The 23,144-nt window shown below is 35.8% G+C and overlaps 1 protein-coding gene across 1 annotated transcript in view; it reads left to right on the top strand.

The window, feature by feature from the left end:
* Positions 1 to 7,695: 7,695 nt before the first annotated feature.
* Positions 7,696 to 23,144, top strand: part of TRPA1 (transient receptor potential cation channel subfamily A member 1) — a 31,657-nt gene continuing 16,208 nt past the window's right edge. Inside the window, 11 exon segments of the mRNA XM_071420973.1 lie at positions 7,696 to 7,762; positions 7,765 to 7,976; positions 10,361 to 10,523; positions 11,599 to 11,774; positions 13,489 to 13,596; positions 14,017 to 14,125; positions 14,463 to 14,608; positions 15,915 to 16,051; positions 18,319 to 18,367; positions 21,374 to 21,473; positions 22,452 to 22,552. Of these exon segments, the coding sequence (XP_071277074.1) occupies positions 7,696 to 7,762; positions 7,765 to 7,976; positions 10,361 to 10,523; positions 11,599 to 11,774; positions 13,489 to 13,596; positions 14,017 to 14,125; positions 14,463 to 14,608; positions 15,915 to 16,051; positions 18,319 to 18,367; positions 21,374 to 21,473; positions 22,452 to 22,552 (1,368 nt within the window).

The following is a 23,144-nucleotide window of genomic DNA, read 5'->3' as shown; positions in this document are numbered from 1 at the left end:
AACTATTTCAACTTCAGGAAACTCTGTAATCTTGCTTTCAGTCTAATGCAGATGGGGCTAAGGAGTCCTCTGAGAATTAGCTCAAATGAACCAAGCAACATCGTGGTACTTTGAAAATAAAGTGCAGAAGACAAAGTAAGATTTATATTTCAAAGAGAAAGCATATGCAATTCTTACACTGTTCCATATTGCATTAGGAATTGATCACAGTCCACTACTTTTTATATGGTAATTCTAATTTTTGAAACATTTATTAGTAAAGTGAATTTCATAAGTAGGCAGTTTTCCTCTTCAGTGATGTTTAGATTTTCCATTAAAGTCAATTAGTTCACTGCAAATAGGTAAACAAGCACCCTCCAGTGACTACCTGACAAACTGAAACTACTCTAAGATATTGCATTAGAAAAAAACTTCTTGTATGGAAGGTACATTTGCAGCCAGAATTGAAATGGGGTTGGATTAGAGGTATTAAAAATAGAGAGCTTCAAGGATGCCTTGATGAGCACTGATGCTCCTCCCACACTGAGCAAAGCATACCTGCCTCTTTTAAATAAGCATCTCCTTGCACAAAGTGAGCCACCAGATGATACAACTGGTGGCTTCACCTGCCACAAGAACTTACTGATGTAAACATCAGATAAGGATTCAAACAGTCATATCCTTGTGTTATTTATATATGTGTTGCTTCAGAGAGAAATCATCTGCAAACTTCTTGAATGGTAAGCGTAATATGGTTTTCGCTCAAATTCTGTCACTCAGATTTTTGTTTGGCCTATTTTTCTTTTGCTTTTAGGGAGTTTTTTTTTGTTAAAAATACAACATAGAATTTTTTTGATTCATATTGAAATGTAAATTTGGCATAATTTCAGATAATTGGAAAAATGTTTATACGTATTTTAGTTGATTTTCATAAAATCTGTCTTTTAAAAGTAGGAAAAGGCAAGTAATATACAAATAATATTACATCCCTTCATGTTCAGTATGGACTTTACATTTCTTTTTATTGGCAAAAGCTTTTCCACAATCTGTATTTTTTTTCTTTTTGGCCACCATTTATTTTCCCCAAGATATCAATATGAAAAAAACCATTCTAAGTATTGTACCTACCTTAGTGGTAGATATTAACTATATTTCAAATTGATGCTTGTAAAAAAGGAAATATTTAATTAAATATGCTTTAAATAGAATAAAATAGATCATTACTGATAGGACTCTGGTCATAGTTTCCTATCTACTAAATATGAAATAGAAAATATATTTCAAACAAATACCCATATCTACTCCATCTAATAAGCCTACATAACCTCATCTTAGGCAGTGAGACACAATGTCTGACTGATTTTGACTTAAGTACCATCCTTCAGTTAGGACAGGAATAGCCAGAGCTTGTGGAAATCAAGTCAATAGTCAACAAGTCTTAAAGAAGAGCTAAAATACCCAATACTGTACTTATAGCAATTTCATTGGTTTTGCCTATTTCTTCTTTCCTAAATTATAGTTGTTTAAACTGACTAATTTAAAACAGGACTATGTATTTTCAAATTTTTTTAGATTCAGTTATGTGAGCATCATTTTTGCTTCATTATAGATGTAACCATTTCCAAGATAATGTTTTCTTTTATTATGTAATAATATATATATATAGCTTATGTGCACCATATAATTTACCTTTTAATAAAGTTAATTTTTGATTAGCCTTTTTTCTAACCTGATAGAAATATAGTTTAATATACCAAAAGTTGTCCTCCTGCTTTCAGTGCAATTGCATGGGTGATTCATAGAGAAGAAATAGAACTGATACAGAAAACTTGCAAAACACATTGTTGATATTTCAAAGAAGTGAAGACCTGACAACAAAAATAGAAATTGCATTCTATTTTGAAGAACATGGTACAGTCTGTGATGATCCATAGAAAGCACTTATGAAGATTTCCAGTGTTGCCTGTTTCTGCAAAATAGATTCAATGCATTATTCCCAGTTACTTAAACAAGAGGGTCAGGTTAACCACTGGAAAGTCAGGATCCATGTCTCTCTTTAGATATCAGAAACCATGGAAGTGCTTTCAGAAAATGTGTGTCCCTAAGAAAGTTAGAGTTAAGTGAATCCTCTTTGTTTAGAAAAGAGAAAATATAGTCAGCAGAAGTTAATAGGAAGACAGACTTGGATAGATAATATGAACAGAAAGAAAATAGTGTCAGGGGAAGAGAAGAAAGAGGATTAAGAAGACTTGAAATATAGAGAAGCCAAGGGAGAAGAACAGAAAAGATAGATAATAGGAAGGATAAAGAAATTGTCATAAAAATGAGTTTGAAATGCCAAGATGAAGATACTGGAGATCATATGTGCTGTTGCTTTACTAATGCGGTACTTTTCCATGTTTGAGATTGTCATTCTTCATTGACTATATTTCCAAACTGGTGGCAGGGGAAACATCCATTACATTATCCAAAACTAATTCCCAACAACTTATAGCTTATAGCATGCAAAGGTTTGAGCTCTGGTATCAGCAGTGAAATGTACACCGCACTCTGAGGAAATATATGACAAAATGGGGGAATTCCAAGACAGCGAGCTTAAAATTTACTGCATATTTTCATTAGAAAATATGCATGGAAACATTTGACAGAATTATAAATATTGCAGTTTATATAATTGTGATAAGAAATTATTCCTACTTATTTTGTCCTTCTGTTACTGCATATGGTAAAGACAAGTACATCCCAACAGAGAGCTATGAATTACTAGGACACATTCTGGCAGGTTTTCCTTCGTACAGTCATTTTTAAAAACTCCCACCTTTCAAGACATTTATCAATAACAGCTCAAAATCAGTAACCACCAAAAACTATATCTTAGGAAGGACAAAAGTAACCTAAGGCTCTTTCCAGAGATGGAGAGAGAGAGTAGAAGTTGTCTGATCAAGATGTTTTTGTAGAGAACAGATTTGGCAGGATAGGATGTCCATAGGAGAAAAGGATTTCTAAAATGACAAACTAATGAATGAAAAGCACTATTGCAATGAGGATGCTGTGTTCCCTGACAGGAAGCAAATATACAGGAGGAAAGTTCTGTGGATGCATATTAGTGATGCCTTGGTCATGTAAATCACACAGCTGCTGAGGAAAGACCAAGCAGCACAAAGAAACAGTGTTTCTGAATGCATTACTGGTCATCAAGAAAGTGCTTGAATTAAATTGCAGGTGAGATTTGGGTTTCTGAAATCTAGGACTGTCTTGCCCCAAACAAACTCTTGTCTTATTCTCACATGTATAAATACCCTGAGGCACCAGTATCTTCAATCTGATGTAGTTGAAGATGTCTCTGCTCATTGCAGAAGGATTGGATTAGATGCTTTTAAAGGTCCCTTCCAACACAAAGTAATATTTAGTTCTAGATATTTTAACAAGATTATCCTTTTTTTCCAGATATGGTACAACTGAAGGTATATCTCCACAATCTCCAAAACCAAAATAAGTTCATTCAAAATAAGCAGTGTAAAGCATATATTCAATGTCTTAGTCTCATTGGGCTGAGGGATCAGAAGTTTTCTGAAGCCTGATAAATCTGTTAATCCTAAATTTCATGGTTAAGGAAAGCCCAGGATAGAGTTCTCCAACTCCACAGATGGTTTCTGGGTCTGGTCAGTGGTAACTGAATGTGAAACCACAAAACCAGTGCTGAAGTCAGGAACAAGAAGTTGAGTTTTCCAGGGTGGTGGAGAATCAAACATCAGCACTTTGACCCAGTCTGTGGCTGATCATGGGCATGGGTCCAATAGGAGGAAGAGAGAGCACCACTATCAGAAAGCAAGCTACCATTTGGTGACCATGATTGTTTTCATTATGAAGTAGAGAGAATGTTTTAATCTCTTTAATTTGAGGGAGAAATATGATGCCTGCCATGTAAGAGGCCTTTCACTTGTTTAAAAGGTAGTTTGCAAGAGATTGTTGAGATCCAGCTGCACAGGAGGATTCCTGAAATGGGTGACATAAGTCACCCCTCGCCTGTACACACTCCACTCTGAAGCACCCAACCCGCCCAGGGACAAGGGCTTACATTCACTTTTGCTACCATACCCCTAAACTTCTAGATCCAGCATAATGTTTTTTCTCTAGGAGCTAATTTGAAGCCAATAGTTTCTTCAATTAATTGCTGGGCTGCGCTGGATACCTTAGGAAGTACCCTTACCAAGAATGTTCTCGTGGAGTGACACCTGCTTATTAAATAGATACTAACCATAAAATCAATTTATTCTTTCTTTCAAATCATTTTATTTCATAATCAGATTTACTCTGCAGGCCTCTACTTAAATTTCTTCTTGCCCGAAATAGTCAGAGTAGGACTCAAAATCTGTAAGATATTATTTCATATCATGTTTTATCATTAGAGAAAAAAAAGGCTCTGCAGTGTAATAAAATGAATTATTGTTTTCTATACCCCCTTTTTATTTTTTTTTACAATTAGGCATGTAACAAACCTCTCAATAAGTTAAATCCTTCTGCTGAGCATAGCAGCATATTCCATACTACAGCAAAATCTCAATAACAAAGAATGCAATGAAAAATCCATTAGACATAAGTGTAAAGTGTTAGTCAAGTTGACCTTGCTTGTTTGACAATGACAGTAGCATTTTTTTTTCCTTGGTAAGTATGTTTCTGAAAATTTGTAGGAGACAATGCATTCTTGCTTGTCAAGGCAGTAACTCAGATTAATTTCTGAATGGCTGTAATCAATATCTAAAGTAGCATCACAACTTCACTTGCCTTACTGAATTAAGCTGATTCACTAAAACCTAATGATCATTTTACACATCATAATTTATATCATACTGGCTCCAAATAAATCACTTCCAAAGCAAAAAAACATACAGTGCATCCTTTTCATTACTGCCACTTGCTTGAATTTATGGTTCCTGGGTCTGGAAAATTAACAAAATTGCAGTACTGTGTTACTCAGGCTCCAGTATTCTAATGGTGCATATTTACTGTATATACAATTTAATTATTAAACAATCATATTTTTAATGAAATGCTGTGGTATGATTACCCTTAGTGAATTTTCCTAGTACTAATGGATCCACTCCTTCCATTAGCAAGATCATGTTTGAAATAAAATGGTATAAATGTATTTTAATCCACTCTAGGGAAAAACAGCTGTAGGAAGGGTCGCTCTTTGACTACTTCTGTGAATTAGTTCCTTATGTCAAATCATTATGCAGAAATAAAAGCTGTGGTCAGACCACTTAAAATTCCATTTGAATCCTACTGGGAATGGAAAACCTTTGTACTATTTTTCATACTCTGAACATTCTTCTGAACACTTACTAGAAGACTAAAATGTAGCAGTAATTTTAAAAGAAGGGAGCAGTATTATCAGATTCAAGCAAATTAGTAAAGCTATGGCTGGTTGAGGTTCATAACTTCTATTGTTTCACAGTGTTTCTTGGGCTTAAATTGAGAGGATTTTAAGAAGAAATGGATGACAGTTTTACTAATTTTTACTGATATTTCAGTGACACTTCTCTTTCCAGATAATGATTCCTACAGAAAACGGCATTTATTTTCTTTATACAATACCCAGATGTTGAGTTTAATTTCTCATAAAGAGGACTGTGAGCAACAGTCAAGGCCAGACAGGGAATTCAAAGGGATCTCACCACAGGAAGGTGAACATGCTCACTAACTGGGGATGCTTCTAATCAAGGCACCATGAAAACAATGGGAAATACAGAGATCTCCTCCAGTGTCTTAATCCCAGATCACATAATTAGAATCTCTGCAGGCACTAAGTGCTAGTTTTCCTGAATATAGCTTTCTTGCTGTAGTATAAATATCCCTGTTCCTTTTGGTCCTAATTAATGATGATGTAGCAACAAAAACATACCTTAATGCACTGCTGTTTGCAATACCTGTGGCTACAGCACCTTAGGGGAGGAAGTTTTTGTCTCATTTTTAAGTGTTGCCTGATAATTGACAGGAATGTGGGTTTATACCACAAGCACTTAAACCCACCCATTTAGTCTTAGAACTATTTTGGTTTATGGTCTTAAGGCTACTTAGTTAAGGATTTGTAATTTCAGCAACTTACAACAAACAATTCTGGAGTTACAGGCTCAAAAATAACAGGATCAAAATAACAAACAGCATTTGTAGAGAGAAGTCTGGTGTTATGCACACCAGTGAAACTTTCTGAAGGAATCAGCAAGCAAAAAAAGGTACAAATGATGCCAGAGATAAGTGGATTTGGGAAAGTTCTTCAAAAAGGTCCCTCCCTGTAGTCTTTTAATGAAACTAAACTGTCATAGGACAGGCAAGAATGCTTTTCTGAATTCAGTTAAGCATTCAAAAACATGGAGTAGGGATACAACTTTGTAAAGCAAGGAGGTTCCTTGGGACCCCTTAAAGTCAGTGATGACATTAAGGTGCAAAAAACATTCTGGTGACTTGGAAGGCACTACTGAATTCTCAGAATGACCAAAAATACAGATGATTGTGGCAGATCCCAAAAGATTTGTGATGAAATGTCAGATAAGATTCAATGTTGATAAATTCTAGGTAAGTACCCATAAGAAACATAACTCTAACTAGCTTCATACCTGAATGCTATTTATTGATACTATCACTAGCTAGAAAAGGGACTGTGGTAGAGAAAATTTCTATGTAAACTCAGCTCGGTGGCATACAAAAAACCCCAAATATATTTGTGAACATTTATGAGAGGAATGAAGAAAAAAAATCAAACAAAAAATGAACACTACTGCCTGAACATACCTTAACCATGTAAGTCTTCCCATTCCATTTCTAAAGGAACATGGAAAAGATTCAGAGTAGCAGGATGTGGCTATTCAGAGATAAACAGTGGCATCTGTAAGAAGGAAAACCACATGTACAAGGCCCCAGCAATGAGCAAAGTGCATCAAAGTGCATCAATGACTTTGTGAAATAATGAGCACTAAGGGGGATGAAAGAAAAGGGGGAAGAACTTTTATTTTTCAAAATAAAAACACTAGGGACCAGTAAGTGATGACAGTGGTAAAAGAAAACATTTTTTTCACAAATATGTAATGAAATTATGGCACTTAGTGCCACAGGATGTTGTGGCACAGACAGTATAAAAAGGATTTTAAAAGGGAATGAGCAAAATAATGGAGAATTGCTTGTTGACAGCTATTAAATAGGCTATATGGGGTGTGACTCTTGGTTTTGGCAGTCCTTAAGCTGCCGCTTGCCATAAACCATGAAAACACAGGCAAAAAGTCACCTCTTGTGGCTCCTACTGCTGTTCCTCACCCTCTGCCTCTTCCACTACCTGACCTTTAGCAGGGCAACTCATTTCATGTTAAGTAAAGTAATAAAGTAATACGAATTACACGTATTTCCGTAAACATTGCTTCAGTTACGGGCTCTTTAGGATTAACCCTTTGAAACACCTCGCGCTCCTTCTTTCTCTACTCTTCCTGCAGCTTTCCTACACCTCCCCAAACTGTCCGGTCAAAGAAACTCAAGCAAGAAAATGTTATGGCTACACAGAGAAGCTAGCAGTAGAAAACCCGGCCCGCATTTTTCGGGGCGGGAGGGCAGTGCAGGCGCACGCAGTTCCCCTTCAGGCGATGCCTCCCGTGGGGCACGGGCGCTCCGCTCCCGCGGGGTCCGCCCGGAGCTGCCCGCCCGCCGCGGCAGCCGCCGCCCGCCGGGATGCCCGCCCCGCCGGGATCGCCCCCGCCTGCTTTCCCTGCTTTCCCCGCTTTCCCCGCCTCCCCCGCCGGGCCGGGGCCCGGCCGTCACTCGCTGTGTCGCCCGGCAGGTCTCCGGAGCGGCCGGGGCGGGCGCGGCGCGGAGCCGGGCGGGCGGGCGGCATGAAGCGCTCTCTGCTGCGGCTCTGCCGCTCCCGGGAGAAGGCGGCCAACTCCAGCGCCTACCAGGGCGTCGTGTGCGAGGCCGATGCCGCCTCCGTCGCCTCGCAGGATGTCTTCAAGGTGCGTGCTGGGAGAGAGGGATGAAGGCGGAGGGTGAGGTGGGCGAGGGGGCGGAGGGTCTCTGGGCAGGGGTGATGTCCCAGGGATCCATTCCTCCATGGGACCTGTCCCCTCGCTCAATGGACCCGGGAGGGAGGATCGGTGCGGGGTGGGAGACAGGCTGGGAGCGTCCCTGGCCGTGCACAGCACACTGATGTTGTGCAGTCCAGGCTGAGCAGCAAAGTAAAGGAGCCGGGGAAGGAGGATGTGGGTGGCAGGCTGCTGAGGCTGAACTCACATTTCCCCTGGGCACAGGAGGAGACCCCCTCTTAGAGGGAAGCCGAGGTCACGATGGAAATGAATAGATCATCTTAGCAAAAATGATACAGAAGAGTATAGAAACACTACAACTGCTACAAACGGAAAGGGAACCATCAGTGCAACCTACACGAGTGATATTGCAGGCAGAAAGACAAAATATCTCTCATTTTTAACAGAGATTAGGATGAGAAGTCATGTATTTGTATTGCTGCTCGGGAGACCTAGACCAAACTTTAATGGAGCCTTTTTAAGCATAAGAATAATTAAGCAAAGGAAGAGTTTGTTTACAGGATGGAAGACTTGGATAACTTTGGAGATTTTTAACAGCAGCTTAAACAAATTTGACAAAGTTTGTAAATTGATTTAAATACCTCCTGAGGCCATTTCCATTCTCATATGTTTTCTGTGTGCTAGCTGGAGACCTGAGCAGCACCTCTTCAGCATAATACGGCTGGTCACTCTGGTGGGTGATCTGTCACTACAGAGCTGTTCAGGTACAGGGCAAAGGAGCTGCTGTTGTTTAAAATAGCTTGCTTTACTGAGAGCACCAAATTGACCTCTTTCTTCCTTATTTTGTTAGTGAAATGCTGCAGTATTGGCTGATAAATCTTACTTTATCTTACTTATTCGATAGAAATTATAATCATGCCACATTTTGTCTTACGCTGAGAAATAAATCCAGTGTTAAAAGTAGAAAAATGTGGTCTTGATCAATAGAAATAATAAAGGCAGAATGTTAGAAGAAATAGAAAATACCGGGCTCTCTAATAAGGTTTTCTTAGACAGCTTTTCAGTGTGTTTAAAATATATAGATACTGCGTGTGTAATTGAGCTGTTATTTTTGTGACAGTGGATTAATCTTAAATATCTTTTCCACAATTATATCACCTGTTTTCAATTACCTTTTTCTGATTGCACTGTTGAAGCTGATACCAGCCCCGTATTTGGCCTCAGTCTTATAAATGTTTAAACACATTTGTAACATTATTGACATGAGTAACCTCACTGAGGTCAGTGGGACCATTAAGCTGAATGAAGCTAAACACGTGCTCAAGCACATGAATGAGCTTGCCCTGTAATGTACATTTGCTTATGGCTGGCAAAAATTGTTGAGTCTTTGACACTCAGGGCATCCTGGAGAGCAAAGTTTTCTTTTTCAGGTGTGAAATGATTTTAGGGAATTCCCTCTTTTCATTCTTTGCTTACTTATACACCATTTGAAGGTTTGCATTACTTTAGATAACATTTTTCTCATTTTTTTCCCCACCCAATGTATTTGAACTGTTTTACTTTTTTATTCTCTCTTGATTTTTAGTGGCTGTTTCTTAAATTCCTGCCCATTCTACTGCAATCATGTTATTCTATCCCTTTACATAGAAATATGGGATTTTAATAGCTTTAACAAAAATATTTGGAGAATATCATAAAATAATAAACAGCAGAGTTTCCCTAGTGGGCTTCGGTTGTAAAGCATAGTACCTGGAATGTATCAAGCTGTCAGTGGGCTCACTTGGAAGATACTGAGTTGTTTCAGGCTGAGATAATAGTCTGATGTTCTAAGCATGCTGCTGAAATTAAAAAATATATTGGTTTCTCTGACACAAAGAACATCACAGAAGCCCAATGGCTGAACTTGAAAGCCAAGAACACAGTATCAATGTCTGTAAAAAGATCTAAAGAAAGGAATTTATCAAGACTAGTTATTTTCCTCTCTGTTGGATTCATTTTACATGGCCACCACAAGAAAGAGCATAAAAACGTAAGGGATGAATTTGCTTGAGATTTTCCATTATAAAGGAAGGATCTTGATCTCACTACAGAAGAGAGAACAGTTTATTCAGGATGATTTTCAGTTTTGTTCATTTTGCACTGTTTCTCATCTGGATCTTTTATTGCAGTCACTTAAACCAATAGCCAATCAGAGTTTGCTCAATCACTGTTGGCTCAATCTGCTCACGATTTGTGAACTTCTGTATGAGCCCAAACAACTGGGCGGGGGTTACTGAAGGGTATCACATTACAGCATTGCTAACTTCCTGCCTTTTAGGAGAATGAGAAAATGAGGATGTTTTTACCCAAAACAGGTTATTTCAGATGGAAGTGCCTGTAGGCTCCGGAGCTTCATTAAGAAGAATCGTTCTGGGCTTACAAAAGTGGATGAATTAAATGCCACCCCACTGCATCACGCTGCAGAAGGAGGACAAATAGAACTCATGCAGTTGATCATAGATGATTCTTCCTATGAAGGTAACATGTAGTTTATGAACTACTTTATTTAGCACAATAAAAAAGTTCAATAACCAAGATGTCCATTACCCAACTGAAATAGGACTGGTAAGTGTTATTTCCATTTATAGATTCAAAATCTGTTTCCAACTGTCTGCTGCAGTTTGCACTGTCTCAGGTGTGCTTTGGGTTGCTTTTGTGATGTAGGACTCTTTTCTCTCTAATGCAGTGAAATAATATGTCTTGCTTTGTTTGACACTCAGATATATAGACTTCAGATGTGAAAAAGAAAACTGCAATGATTGAGCAGAGGACTTGACTTTCTGTCTTCCTTATTCATGCTATGTGTCTCTTAAATAATAAGCATTGTGAATGACATCAGATTCCACTGATAGACTGTATGCTACTGAGCAAACCTACAATGGCCCTGAACAGCTTGGTTTTTTTCACCTGTTGATGGCCGATCTAATTTTAGATTAATCCAGCTGGAATATATATTTTTTTTATTTTTAGTCTGTCATTTTTGTCCTAATTTTTTAGGATATTTGTAGAAGTTTATGTTCAGTTTTCAAGCTCAAAATGTATGTTTAGAACAGACCACTTTTTAAAAATTGTGTGAATTGATTTACCTTTGTGTTCTGAAGCAAAACAGAGTAGATATGGTCTTTAATTTTTTTACAATTTGCAAGCACTCATTTGTTACCTCTTATTTAGGTTATTTGCACTCATTTATTCTGTGCAGTCTCTAAAGAAATTGCTGTGAAGTCAAATAAAACAGGAAAAAGAAGAATGAAATAGAGAGGGAAATCAAGTAACTCTTGGGTGAGGAGAAACATGTATAATAGTGGGCAAGAAATAGACAGGTGTTTCACCACTTGCATTCTCTCACCAATACTGTATATTCAGCACAACATTTAATCAATTTAGCACAATGCACTGCATCTCATGAAATCTTTTCCTTTCTCTTTCCAAAGAAATGCAGTAGCACAGACCTAAACCTGACACTGAAGACATCTTTTTTTTTAGTGCAATCAGAACATTTGATGGTTTTGCTTTGATGTTTTTGATTTGTTTTGTTTTCTCTCCTTTGATCTAGTATTAAATGTGATGGATTCTTCTGGAAATACCCCACTGCATTGGGCCACAAAGAAAAACCAGGTCGAAAGCGTTCGCTTGCTTCTCAGCAGAGGAGCCAATCCAAACATTCTCAACTCCAATATGATGGCACCTCTGCATATGGCTGTCCAGTCCCTGCACAATGAAATTGTGAAGGTAGGTCTGAAGTCTGCCTAAATATGCACACTTGATGAGTAGCTCAGGAGCAGCCATGTGCAGAGCACCAATGCCTTGTTGATATATGCCTTATCTCCTCATGTGCTTTCTTTAGCAAGCAGGATGTGTAAAATGATGCCTGTAAAAATATTGGTGTCCTCTTAGCACTGCCAGTAAAAAGTAACTTACTGATTTATAGAAATACTGAAGTTAGTGCTATAATAGTAGCTCTTATGTTTCACAGAAAATGCTTTTCGATTTTTCAGACACAAGGAACTTTCTTTAAAGGTTTTTTTTTGAATGGAAACTTTATGTAGGCATGGGTATTTCAAATTATAATATTATGTTTCTTTTTTTTACAGTTGTATAGGGTGTCTTAGAAGTATTACATTCTTGAAACTAGTGTATTTTAAAATAAAAAACAGATTAAAACTAGTCAGAAAGCACAGTCCTTAGAACCAACATTCTAATAATCAATTGAATGGTAGCAGAACTAAATCTGCAATTAAAAATCACAAAAATATCTTGTGATGAAATTACCAAGGTGTCTAAGTTGAACCTTGTAAAACAGTGATAGCTATGAGATTTTAAGCAGCATAATTTTTAACCATTTGTCTAAGTGCAGTGAGATTTTTTTCACTTCATATGCAGCATTTTTAAGTTCTTTAATTTTTTAGATGAATACAACCTTAAAATTGCAACACTTCCTTGTCTCTTTAAATTTGTCTCTTTTTCTAGTTCATCCATGCAAAAGAAAGAAACACATGTTATCAATATTCAAGATAAATAAAGAGTTCTTTGGAAATATTTCAGTGTCCTCAAATCTTTTACAAAATCTGTATTTATTATGAATTAAGAACAATGAAATCTGGAATCAATGACATTTTTAAAATGGTTTTTTTATCAGCTTCTGTGCTTTGGTTCTTGTCTAAATCTGTGCTCTCATTTTTTCTCCACTCTGTTGTTTATTCAAACTAATTCTCCCTTGGTTTTAATTGCCAAATTGCCTGAGAGTGATTAAATGTACCAGTTCCTCTAGTGCAGAAAAAATAAATAACTGAAATTACAGAAAGACAATTAAATAAATATGTAGCTAGGGGAATAAATAAGCCAGTATGGTCATTATAATTTCCAGGTCCTTTGCTTCTCAAAAAGTGAGGGAAGCAGCCATCGAGATAATTGATTGTACTGATAGTCCAGTGTCAGCTGTTAGCATAGAGACTGGAGCAGGAGTTCAGGACTGCAAGGTCCCAGTTTCATCAAGACCTATCTCCCCTCATTTTACTGTTCAATTGAGCAGATTTCTAATTGTGCAGATTTCTATATATTGCCACTTGCCATGGAATTTTCCGTTGAAAACTTTGGTTAAAAATCCTTATCTACGATGTGCGACAGAATATACTTTCTCCCATTATTGAGAAATTGTTCAATCAGACTTTAAAATACTTTGCAGCTATGTGCAGAGTTTAACTTAGTTACCTGGCTGCCCACTGGAAAGAATTGTACTTCATATCTGTTCATATCTGCATTTTTCAGCAGTATATTTTAGCATTCTGTAATTTTCCCCCTCATCTGCCCATGCATTGTGGGCCTTTGGCATGCCAAACGAGGATGTTGCAAGGGTTCTATGGGTTGTAAACAACAAAAATAATGGAATAGGCTTTTATTGTTGTGTTTGACTTAGGATTGACTGAATGTTTTCTTAAACATTTAGGTTTTAGTCCAACATAGCAGTACAGATGTTAACTTGGAAGGTGAAGCAGGGAACACACCTATAATTGTAGCGTGTTACAAGGACAATCCTGAAGCACTGACACTCCTGGTAGGTATAATTATCCATCATCTTTTGAGATGATTCTCTCTACCTTGATGCAGAGTTATTCTATTCCTGGGTTTGGTCTTTGTTCAGTGCAGGAAGGTTAATCATGAACCTAGTGTTCAACTGGCTTTGCATGGGTTACTAAGAATCTTTAATCTTTTAAGAGGGTATATTATATCTATAGCTATGTGACTGGCAAACTCAAGCAAAAAAGCTGATTTTGAAGGTCATGAAAACACAATGAAGTCTATGCATTGTATGGCTATACCCTGCAAAAGATACTTGTATAAAAACTTCATAATCCATATGTATTATACATTAATAAAAGGAGACAGCTACCCAGGAGACTATATCTATAATAGCATATTCATTTGTCAGATTTTTCTGTATGTCAATAAGCTGTATTGAGACATTATTTTTCAGATTGAAAATGGAGGAAAAATATGTAAACCAAACAAAACAGGATGCATGCCTATCCATGCAGCAGCATTTTCAGGTGCAAAAACATGTCTGGAAATTCTTTTGAAAAAAGGTAAATACAATGTTCCCAAGTAGGGAGTAGCAATTTGCTGCTTTAGTTCTGAAATACCTGTGAAAACAAGCAATTATAACTGTGCTTGAGCTTACAAGATGTTATTGCAGTTATTCCTATGGATGGTTTAGGCTGACAACTTTTGTATGATTGCAGCAGCAAACTAGCTGCTTTCCTAAGTGTGTGTTCATCCATTGCTAAATGACAGATGTGACAGGTACTTGTTTTGAGAAGGGAGAATATTATTGCACACTTAACATGCTTGTTTTGAAAGCTTTTATATCTTCTGCTATGTCATTCTCACTTTAAAAAAAATCCATTTCTTTTCATTCTTCAGGTGAAGAATTGGGTCACTCTGCTAAAACCCACATCAATTTTACCAATAATGGAAAGTGCAGTCCACTTCATTTGGCAGTTCAGAGTGGTGACCTCGAAATGATTAAAATGTGCATTGAATTTGGAGCTCAAATTGATCTAAAACAGGTAAAACTCAGACTGGAGTGAAATGTATTTTTGATAAAACCTAGTTATCTCTAAATCTCTGAGTGGTATGAAAAAAAGACGAGCAGATAATCATTGTTCATTCTCTCTTCTAATGCAAAGCAGAGGGAGCAGCAAATGAAAGCAAGTCTTTGGTTCAAATCAGGCAGAATGTGATGTTTCTTTACACAAGTTACATTGGGTCATCCCTTCCCAGAAGTGGAATCATAAATCTGACACTTTCTGATCATTCTTCTCTATCATCAGCCTTGCCTTGGCCTTTATATTATCCGCTTTCCAGACAAACACAAATTTGTGATACGACTGCTGCTTCCAGGGTGTAGTACTGCTGGTGTAAGGGTCTGTGCCCAGTTGCAAACATGAATAAACATTTTTAAAAATATCTATTGCTAATCAAAATGTTTGCAAGGATGAAATCAACTCATGAGAGCAAAACCAAATATAGTTTTGCCTTCTTTTACTGGTTTGATTCTTTGAACACACAGAATTTTTGGATGAGATGATTTATGCTACTAATTTTGTGATGGGCAAAACTGTTTTGAGGATGCTTGAAAGCATTCTCAAAATAGTTTTTGAGAATTTTGTGGATATTGTGTAAAAGCCCATTCCAATGCATTCACCAAAATGGTCCTGCTCTAAAAATGAGATATATATCAAAGCTTATTAGTCCCATCTTGCTAAACAAAAATCCCATTTTGGCAAATATTGTTCTTTTCATCTGTATATTCCTTAATTATTTTATAAGTCTAGTTAATAATAGTTTTATAGCATACTGGACAATGTTATTTTTTACCTGCAGAAAAGTTGATTTAAGAATTACTTCTAAGGAGGATTCAATTTTAGGAAGCAAATGAAGTTTTAAAGTAATGCAGTTTCTGTATAATATAGGCCCATTTGTTTGCTTATTCATTTGTATTGGCCTAGATATGGTTTTCTGTATCTTTTATTTGATTCATCTCCTATTTTAAAGGGTGCTGCATCTGTCTGGATTTTAATTAAACTACAAAAGGTTGTTAAGAGTATAATTATCTCAAATCTTAGGGACTTCGTATAGAGTGATAAGAAGCTTCATAGTAATCCCTTAAAACTATCTCTTTAGTCTTTTTTGGTTTTGTCAATCTCTTTAGAATTCCACTACAGTTAAAGACTAAAGCTTTATTGCTTGCACAGAAATTTAGGCATTTATCAATTACAAATCCTGGGCTGGTTCACTAGTGTGTTTAATAGATTGGAAGTTAGGTTTTTGAGGTTTAAATATTTGTATTTTGTCTTGTTTCCCCATTTATAGAATGAAAAATGCACAGCACTTCATTTTGCTGCCACTCAAGGAGCGACAGAGATTGTAAAGCTAATGATGTCATCCTATGCTGGGGAGGAATCCATTATTGATGCTGTAGATGGGAATAAGGAAACATTGCTTCACAGGTAGGAAACTGCTGTGCCAGATTTCATTATGAATTGTGAAGCATGATATTCCTAGTTTATTCCTTGTGTTTGGAGCACCCTTCCACATAATTTGGAACTTCTCCATGGTGTGGGAGATGGTTGTAGTGCAGTATGAAAGAGGAAAAGATTTGGTCAGAATATTAAAAATCTTGGTGATGATACCAAAATGAAAACAGTTCCAGTTATCTTGGAACCATGTCAAGTAATGGTCACTACAGTTTGCATTGAAAATTTACTCCAGTAACGTTGTAAGGGAACAAGTTTGTGGAACTGTTAACATCTCCTGACAATGTGGAAGAAATGCTCTTATATAATCACATGATGTTCTCCAGAAAATGAGTGAAAAATAATATGAACTGTTTAAAAGAGTATTTTCCTTTATTTTCAAAAGGAAATATATACCTGATCAGGTAAAAGGAAATGTTTGTACGCTTCTCTGTGACTTCGAAGTTGCAGAGATGCTGTTTGTGTATGTCATAATCCTTAAGACTTGTAGTCTTTCATACTCCATTTAAACCCAGAGCACTAGACTGTGGAGAAGTTTCCTAAATCCTTTGTAGCAGAAAGGTACTTAGTTAAACAAGCTGGCTCCCAACTCTATGGAATATAATATATTTCCCTATCTATACATTTTTTGCAAGAAAAATACGTTTCACTGCATTTAACTGTAATAATTTGATAGTGTTATTCTACAAGTTTTACAGTATGAAGTAAGTGGTAGAAGCAGTGGATATGATTGTTCATTGGACACAGTATAAAGTGGAAGACTAATTGAAGACATTAAAGAGTTTGTTGTAAAACTAGGGTAATGTTTGGGTACACTTGGAAATGTTACCATGGCAGAACATGATTATAGATAAAGTGATGACAGAATGCCAAATCAAATTGTGCAGACACATGTACTATTTAATAGATAACTGGCTGCCTTATCTCTGAAAATTATTGTCCTTGAAAAAAGCTTGGTTAAAAGGACAACTCTATTTTAGTCCCTGTGTCTGTGAAACAGTAAAAATGATATTAGCAAGAATCATCATGAACATAGAAAGTCACCCAGATATTGCAGAATATAAAAAAAAAAACCTGAGTAGGAACGTTAACTTGTTGAGAAACAAGGAAGCAGTGAAGTATAGGTAGCACTTGATGCTTTTGCATTCTTACTGTCATGTTTCCAACTAAATATTTCATAAAATAAGTTTGCTTTCTCTTCAGTCACATTGGAATTTATTTTAGCATTTGTGAAGCATTCAGTATTAATGTGTGGCTGGAAAGGTCCACTATAGATAATGGAGGCATCTCTACATATTTGGAACCATGACTTGATTTTTAAAATATGTCTTTTGAGCAATCAGTTCTAACTATAGTACACCCAATGTTTTATTACCTCTTATAATGCTAAGGCAACTGTTATCATCTGAGATACAGTACAACCTTGGAACTGTCCTTCTGTGTTGCTTATTGAGTCAAAATATTTTGCAGAGGTCTGACTTCTGGAAATGTTTTGTGTGTGCGTATTTACTGTGCTATACTTTCATGCTTTGACCATTTTTTCCCTGTAATATATAATTCAATGCCTTACTGTAGAATAAAACCTGAGAAGATTCCAAATGTATAGACAGCTTTAAAATATTTTTGATAAATGGCATAAACTTTTTATAAGTATAAATAACTAATGCTACTGACTATGCTCCAAATGCCCAATTTATACCAATTAGTTTGTTCATAATTTTTCAAGTAGACTTGCCTGCCACAGTCAGAATGCATGCTTAGACATTGCCATTTTAACCTCACACTGGCATTATTGCACAAAATATTTTGTATAAAACCAAATTATTTTTGAATAATGAAATTAATTTGAGGCTCCAGGAATGCTTGAAAAAAACTGCATATGAAATTTATGGAATTCGGTATTGACCTTGTGTGGCACATTGAAGGATCTGACATAAGAAATTACTGTTTCTCCTAAAACTCAGTGGTAAAGTACCTGTTTACCTACCAATAAGGTCTTTGTTTCCTGCAGTGAGTTTTCAATGTAATAACTGAAATGAGCTTAGTTTGAAAAGATAACTCCATGCAAAAATATAAAACCAATTTATTAAGATGAATTATGTAATAAGGGTATACCTCTGTATTTTATTTTAAAATTGATTTATTTGAAAATATTAGAAAATGGAGAAGAATGCTATTCTTTGGCTTGAAACATCTTTGTCCTTTCTAATATTACTGTATTTTTGCATTTTTCTCTACAGAACAGCACTGTTTGATCATTATGAACTGGCGGAGTATTTGATTTCAATGGTAAATATTTAATCAAGCAACATATTTAGAGAGATTATTGCTATCTATTGCTGCAGGTCTGCGTAGAGAAAATCATAAAGTAGAATGTGTTCTCAGGTATAGGCTAATTAGAGAGGTAGATATATGCATTTCATAATGTATAATTGAGAGTTACAGTACAACAGTAGTTGTTGATCCATAATATCATCCCACAGTTACAGAGGATGAAATCTTACATTTTTATTTCCATTTTACTAACTCGGAAAAGTTTCATAAACATCTTTTACCAAATATGTGAAGTGGTCTGGTCATTCTACACTCTTCAGACATGAAATATAAAAAAAAAAGGCTAAACATGCATAGAATTTCATCTGACTTTTTCAAGACATAAATAATTTCTTTAAAGAATGTTCATATGATTACTATGGGATAATATAGCCATATATCAAAGTTTATGCATGATCTAGAAAAATTTTTTATTCTGTGTGGTTTGGTTGTATTTCTTCAGTGAATAATTATGAAGAATAAAGAGAAGAAATATAATCAGGCATGCTACTGGCTATGTTCCCAATTTGTCCATAGCTACTGGCTATGTTCCCAATTATGTCCATTATGTCCATTTGTGCCAATTAAACTAAGGCTCATAATCATTTTGTGCCCCTCTCAGCTGAGGACATTTTCAGAAATCATCAGATTTCTTTTTTGTTTTATGTGTGTTTTGCTTCATTTCATGGCAATGATACTAAAAGCAATTATCTTCTACATACAGTTTTGCTTTCCTCAGAAAGTTTGTTACAGAGATTTGATTTAGTTAGAACTAGATGTTGGGCTTACTTTTGATTTAAATACGAAATGGTGAGGTTTGACTACTCAAACTTGTCTGACAAAACCAACTGTCAACAAAACTTATTACCTGAGAAATGCAGGTACAAGTTTTTGCATGTGGAAGCTTATGTGTGCAAAACATTTTGTCATAAATATCTTTAACCCTGCATTTGCTAAGAATAAACTTTCGTTCCTTGAGTGCAATTTGACGAGTTTGGCTTCTTCCATAGAAGGCTTGCTGAGGGTTTCTTTGGCTTTCCATATAAAGTACGTCAGGTTTGATGCTTTAGGACTGTTTTAGTTTTCCCTGTCTAGGAATGGCTCAAAATGTGTCAGTTGGAGTCAGTGGAGTGTTAAATGTACAACCTGTGCTGCCTCCTCCCTTAGACTCCTGGCAAGATCATTGAGTTCTGCCTCTGCTGGGGTGTACATGAGTGTGAAAAAGAAAAGGTTCAGCAATGTTACTGCCTGAAAGGACTAGCAAATTCCAGTTCATAAAGGTTTTCCAGTTTTAGTAAAGAACAAGATCTATTTATTTTACACATTAAATATTCACATTTTGCTTAAAATAAATAAGCAGTAATTTTACATATTTTCTTTCTGTTTTTTGGACTTTTTTTCCCTTTTGCTTCTTTCATCTTTTCTAAAAGGAAAATGAAAGACTAAATAGGTATAAATAATAATTGATATTAACAAAATTGGCATGATTGTTTTTATATTAATATCTGTTTAATTCATTTATGTTAATGCATTTGGGGCAACAGAAATGGAAAATTAAATGAAGTTCAAAACTATTTTCCAAACTCTCAATTTAGTTGTATCATAAATGTGGTAAATATATAAGTTACTTCTTACTGAGATAAGTATTTATGAATGCTGCAAAAATCATTTTACTGAAAGCTGAGCAATTATGTTAGCTGGTGAGAAGGTGATTGAATATTACATAAGGAGCTAGAAATTTCTGCCCTGTATTCATTGAAATAAATGAGACAATTGGATAAAAAAGATCTGTTTCTTAATAAAAAAAATAACTTTTAAGATGTTGTCTGACCTTGTAGAAAGGTACATGGGGAAAGGGTCTTGCATATATTACTCCCAAATATTTAATGAACATACATTTTAAACTCCCTATTCTCTGTGGTAATCTTTGCACATTTATTATGTGCTTCTTATTACCACGTTACAGGTGTTACCATCCTGGAAAGTAAATATTACTTAGGATTGTGATTAATTCTCTCTCAAATTAAGACTGGAACCAAAGATGGTTCAAGTTAATGGAAAAACTGCCATCAATTTTTTTTTCAATCATCTTTGGATATTATCTGAAATAAAATAGATTTTTTTGTGTACTTTGTTCAACTCATCAAGTTTGACTTGCAACTCGGTATCTAGAAGAATTGATATCCAAACTGTCATAAAATATACATACATCTCATTGGTTCATTTCTGTGTATCTTCCTGCTCCCTTGGTGGGATTTTTTAGATAAATATGTTTATGCTTATAATAGTACTTTTCTGATATGACCATGGTGATACTGTGACTATAGTGACCATACTGTCCTGGCAACATGTGTCAGTGCAAAAGTAGACAACACAGAATAAAATATGCCCCTGTTAATACACCTGCTTTGGCATCAAAATGGACTTGGTTCAAACCACTTATGCTGAAGGATAGAAAACTAATATAGATTGAACTATATTAATTTCTGGATGCATTATTTCTTGAATTATGTTCATACAGTGTAGAGGTTTAGAAAGATCTTTTTCTGGTAATTGTTTGATAGGTAAGACCACATCATTGAAAGGGCTACCATTTTTGCACTTTTCCGTAACGTCAGTCCTGGTATTTTCAAGTTAGAATAGTATATTGAGAATGCATGGAAAGGTTCTCTAACAAAAGACGATAAGCTGTGAGTTAAGTACACCTAGAAGTAGGCTGCTATTATTTTGGCATCTGAATTTTTATATAAAGATGACTGGACTGTGGTTGATGGTTAGAAAACCTGGTAGTTTTATGGAGAAATGTAATGTGTGTATTTATTTATTGATTTATTTATGTAATGTGAAATTATTTATCTGGACCATCTGGAATTACTAAGAATGCCTGTATTTCTGCTATACTTAAAAAGGGCAAAAGGGCAGCACCATTTTAAAGTTTCATTTATTCATTGTTCACCATAAACTTGGAATTATTTTTCTCAGGGGGCTAATATTGATAGTGTTGACATAGAAGGTCGATCCCCACTTCTGCTGGCCACTTCCTGTGCATCATGGAAAATTGTGAACTTACTGCTTTCTAAAGGTAAAAAGGAATATACACATACTATATATATATATATATATATGTATATATATATATATATATATATACTTTCTTTGAGCAGGGTTCATTCATTTTAAAACTCTGCATCCAGCTTCCCTCTCAATTTGACTTCACTACTTCAGCATCCAGCCCAGGAGCAGCTGAGCTGAACAGCTGCACACTGCTGGTATCTCCTGAGATAAAGGAAAAATTGGTGTGATGATTTCACCCCTTTTACTACAGCATGAACAGGCTGTAGAACTATCTGTGTGTGCCATGTGTCATGCTTCTCAAGGTGGAGGTGGCACTGGCAATCCATCCCTGCTCTCCTTAGCAGATCACAAAGTAAACAGAACTGCAGAATAAATACACCACTTAAACAGAGCTGTGTTTCATACCAGCAATCAATCTTTAAATGTTAAAGCCCACCATTTAATCCTTACCTGTGGTTTTATAAAATCACAGTCACCTTGAAAACTTTTAAGCTTTATCTCTTTCATTTGCTGCATTTTGGTGCAACTTAATGATTATTACTGTATTTCCTCTTGTTAATAATATAATTTATTTTCTTTAAGAGCCTTATAGTAAGTTTTGAAACTGCAAAAAGGCTACAGCTTTAAAGATTAGAAGAGGTGACTATCTGCATCTTTAAATTTCCTCTTGATTTGTGGGCGATCAGCATCTTGGAATGTGAGGGCCCCATATAAAACTTTGTGCTGCTTAGATGAAATACAAAATGCATACACACAAAATGCTGAAAGCTGAGTTTCATTGGGGTGATTTTTTTTGGGAAACAAAATTATACATTACAAGGTTGACTTAAAATATTATTTTATAGATTTATAAGAATTATTTTATAAAATTTTATAGATTATTAAACATTTGTTCAACATTTGTTCCTTTGTCTTAAACATCATTATGTAGTGCCAAGAACCAGCAGTTTTGAAGTTGCTGGTGTTTATTTCCATATTTATTTAGGAGCAAATGTGTCATTAAAAGATCATCTTGGTCGGAATTTCTTGCATTTGACCGTATTGCAACCTGGAGGATTACAGCATCTGAATGAGAAATATCTGCAGGTACAGTAAGCATCAGTTTATGTCTTTGTGTTACTCTTTCTAGGAAAATGTAAAGAAAAAAGCAACTACCATTTTATTTTGGTATGTTTGTAAAAATTTTTGATAATTGTTAAATAGTCCAGTGTCACAAAAAATGGTTTGAAGAGGTACATATCACATATCTCTCATGAAAACATTTCAAAGCCAATAATACAGTTTTCTTATTGCCAGGCAAAGGAATAACATAATCCCATAAATTATTTTGCTGTTGGGGGATTGAATAGCTCAAGAGGTAGGCAATAAAATATAGAACTTTTCACTTCTATTTTCCCAGCTTGCATGCAGCAACGCCAGGAGACATGCTCATAATCACTCAAGATCTAGAACTTTATAAATTGTTTGCAGCATATTCTGCAGGAGCTTTTTGTGGACTGGACCATAAAGAAGTCTTGGATTTGGTTTTTTAAAATATTTCAAACATAAATTTGTATTTGGCTATGTTGAAATGAAGCACTCATATTGATAGAGACGAAGCTTGCCTGAAAAAATTAAATTTGCTGGCCTCCAGAGCTCCAGAAATAGCATTTTAAATGTCAATCAAATATAACTCATC

This window comes from Agelaius tricolor, unplaced genomic scaffold (assembly GCF_023055355.1).
Source record: "Agelaius tricolor isolate 1412-34295 unplaced genomic scaffold, bAgeTri1.0.p SCAF_2, whole genome shotgun sequence".
In the NCBI taxonomy this organism is placed as follows: Eukaryota; Metazoa; Chordata; class Aves; order Passeriformes; family Icteridae; genus Agelaius; species Agelaius tricolor.
This window is presented reverse-complemented; position numbering and strand designations above follow the sequence as displayed.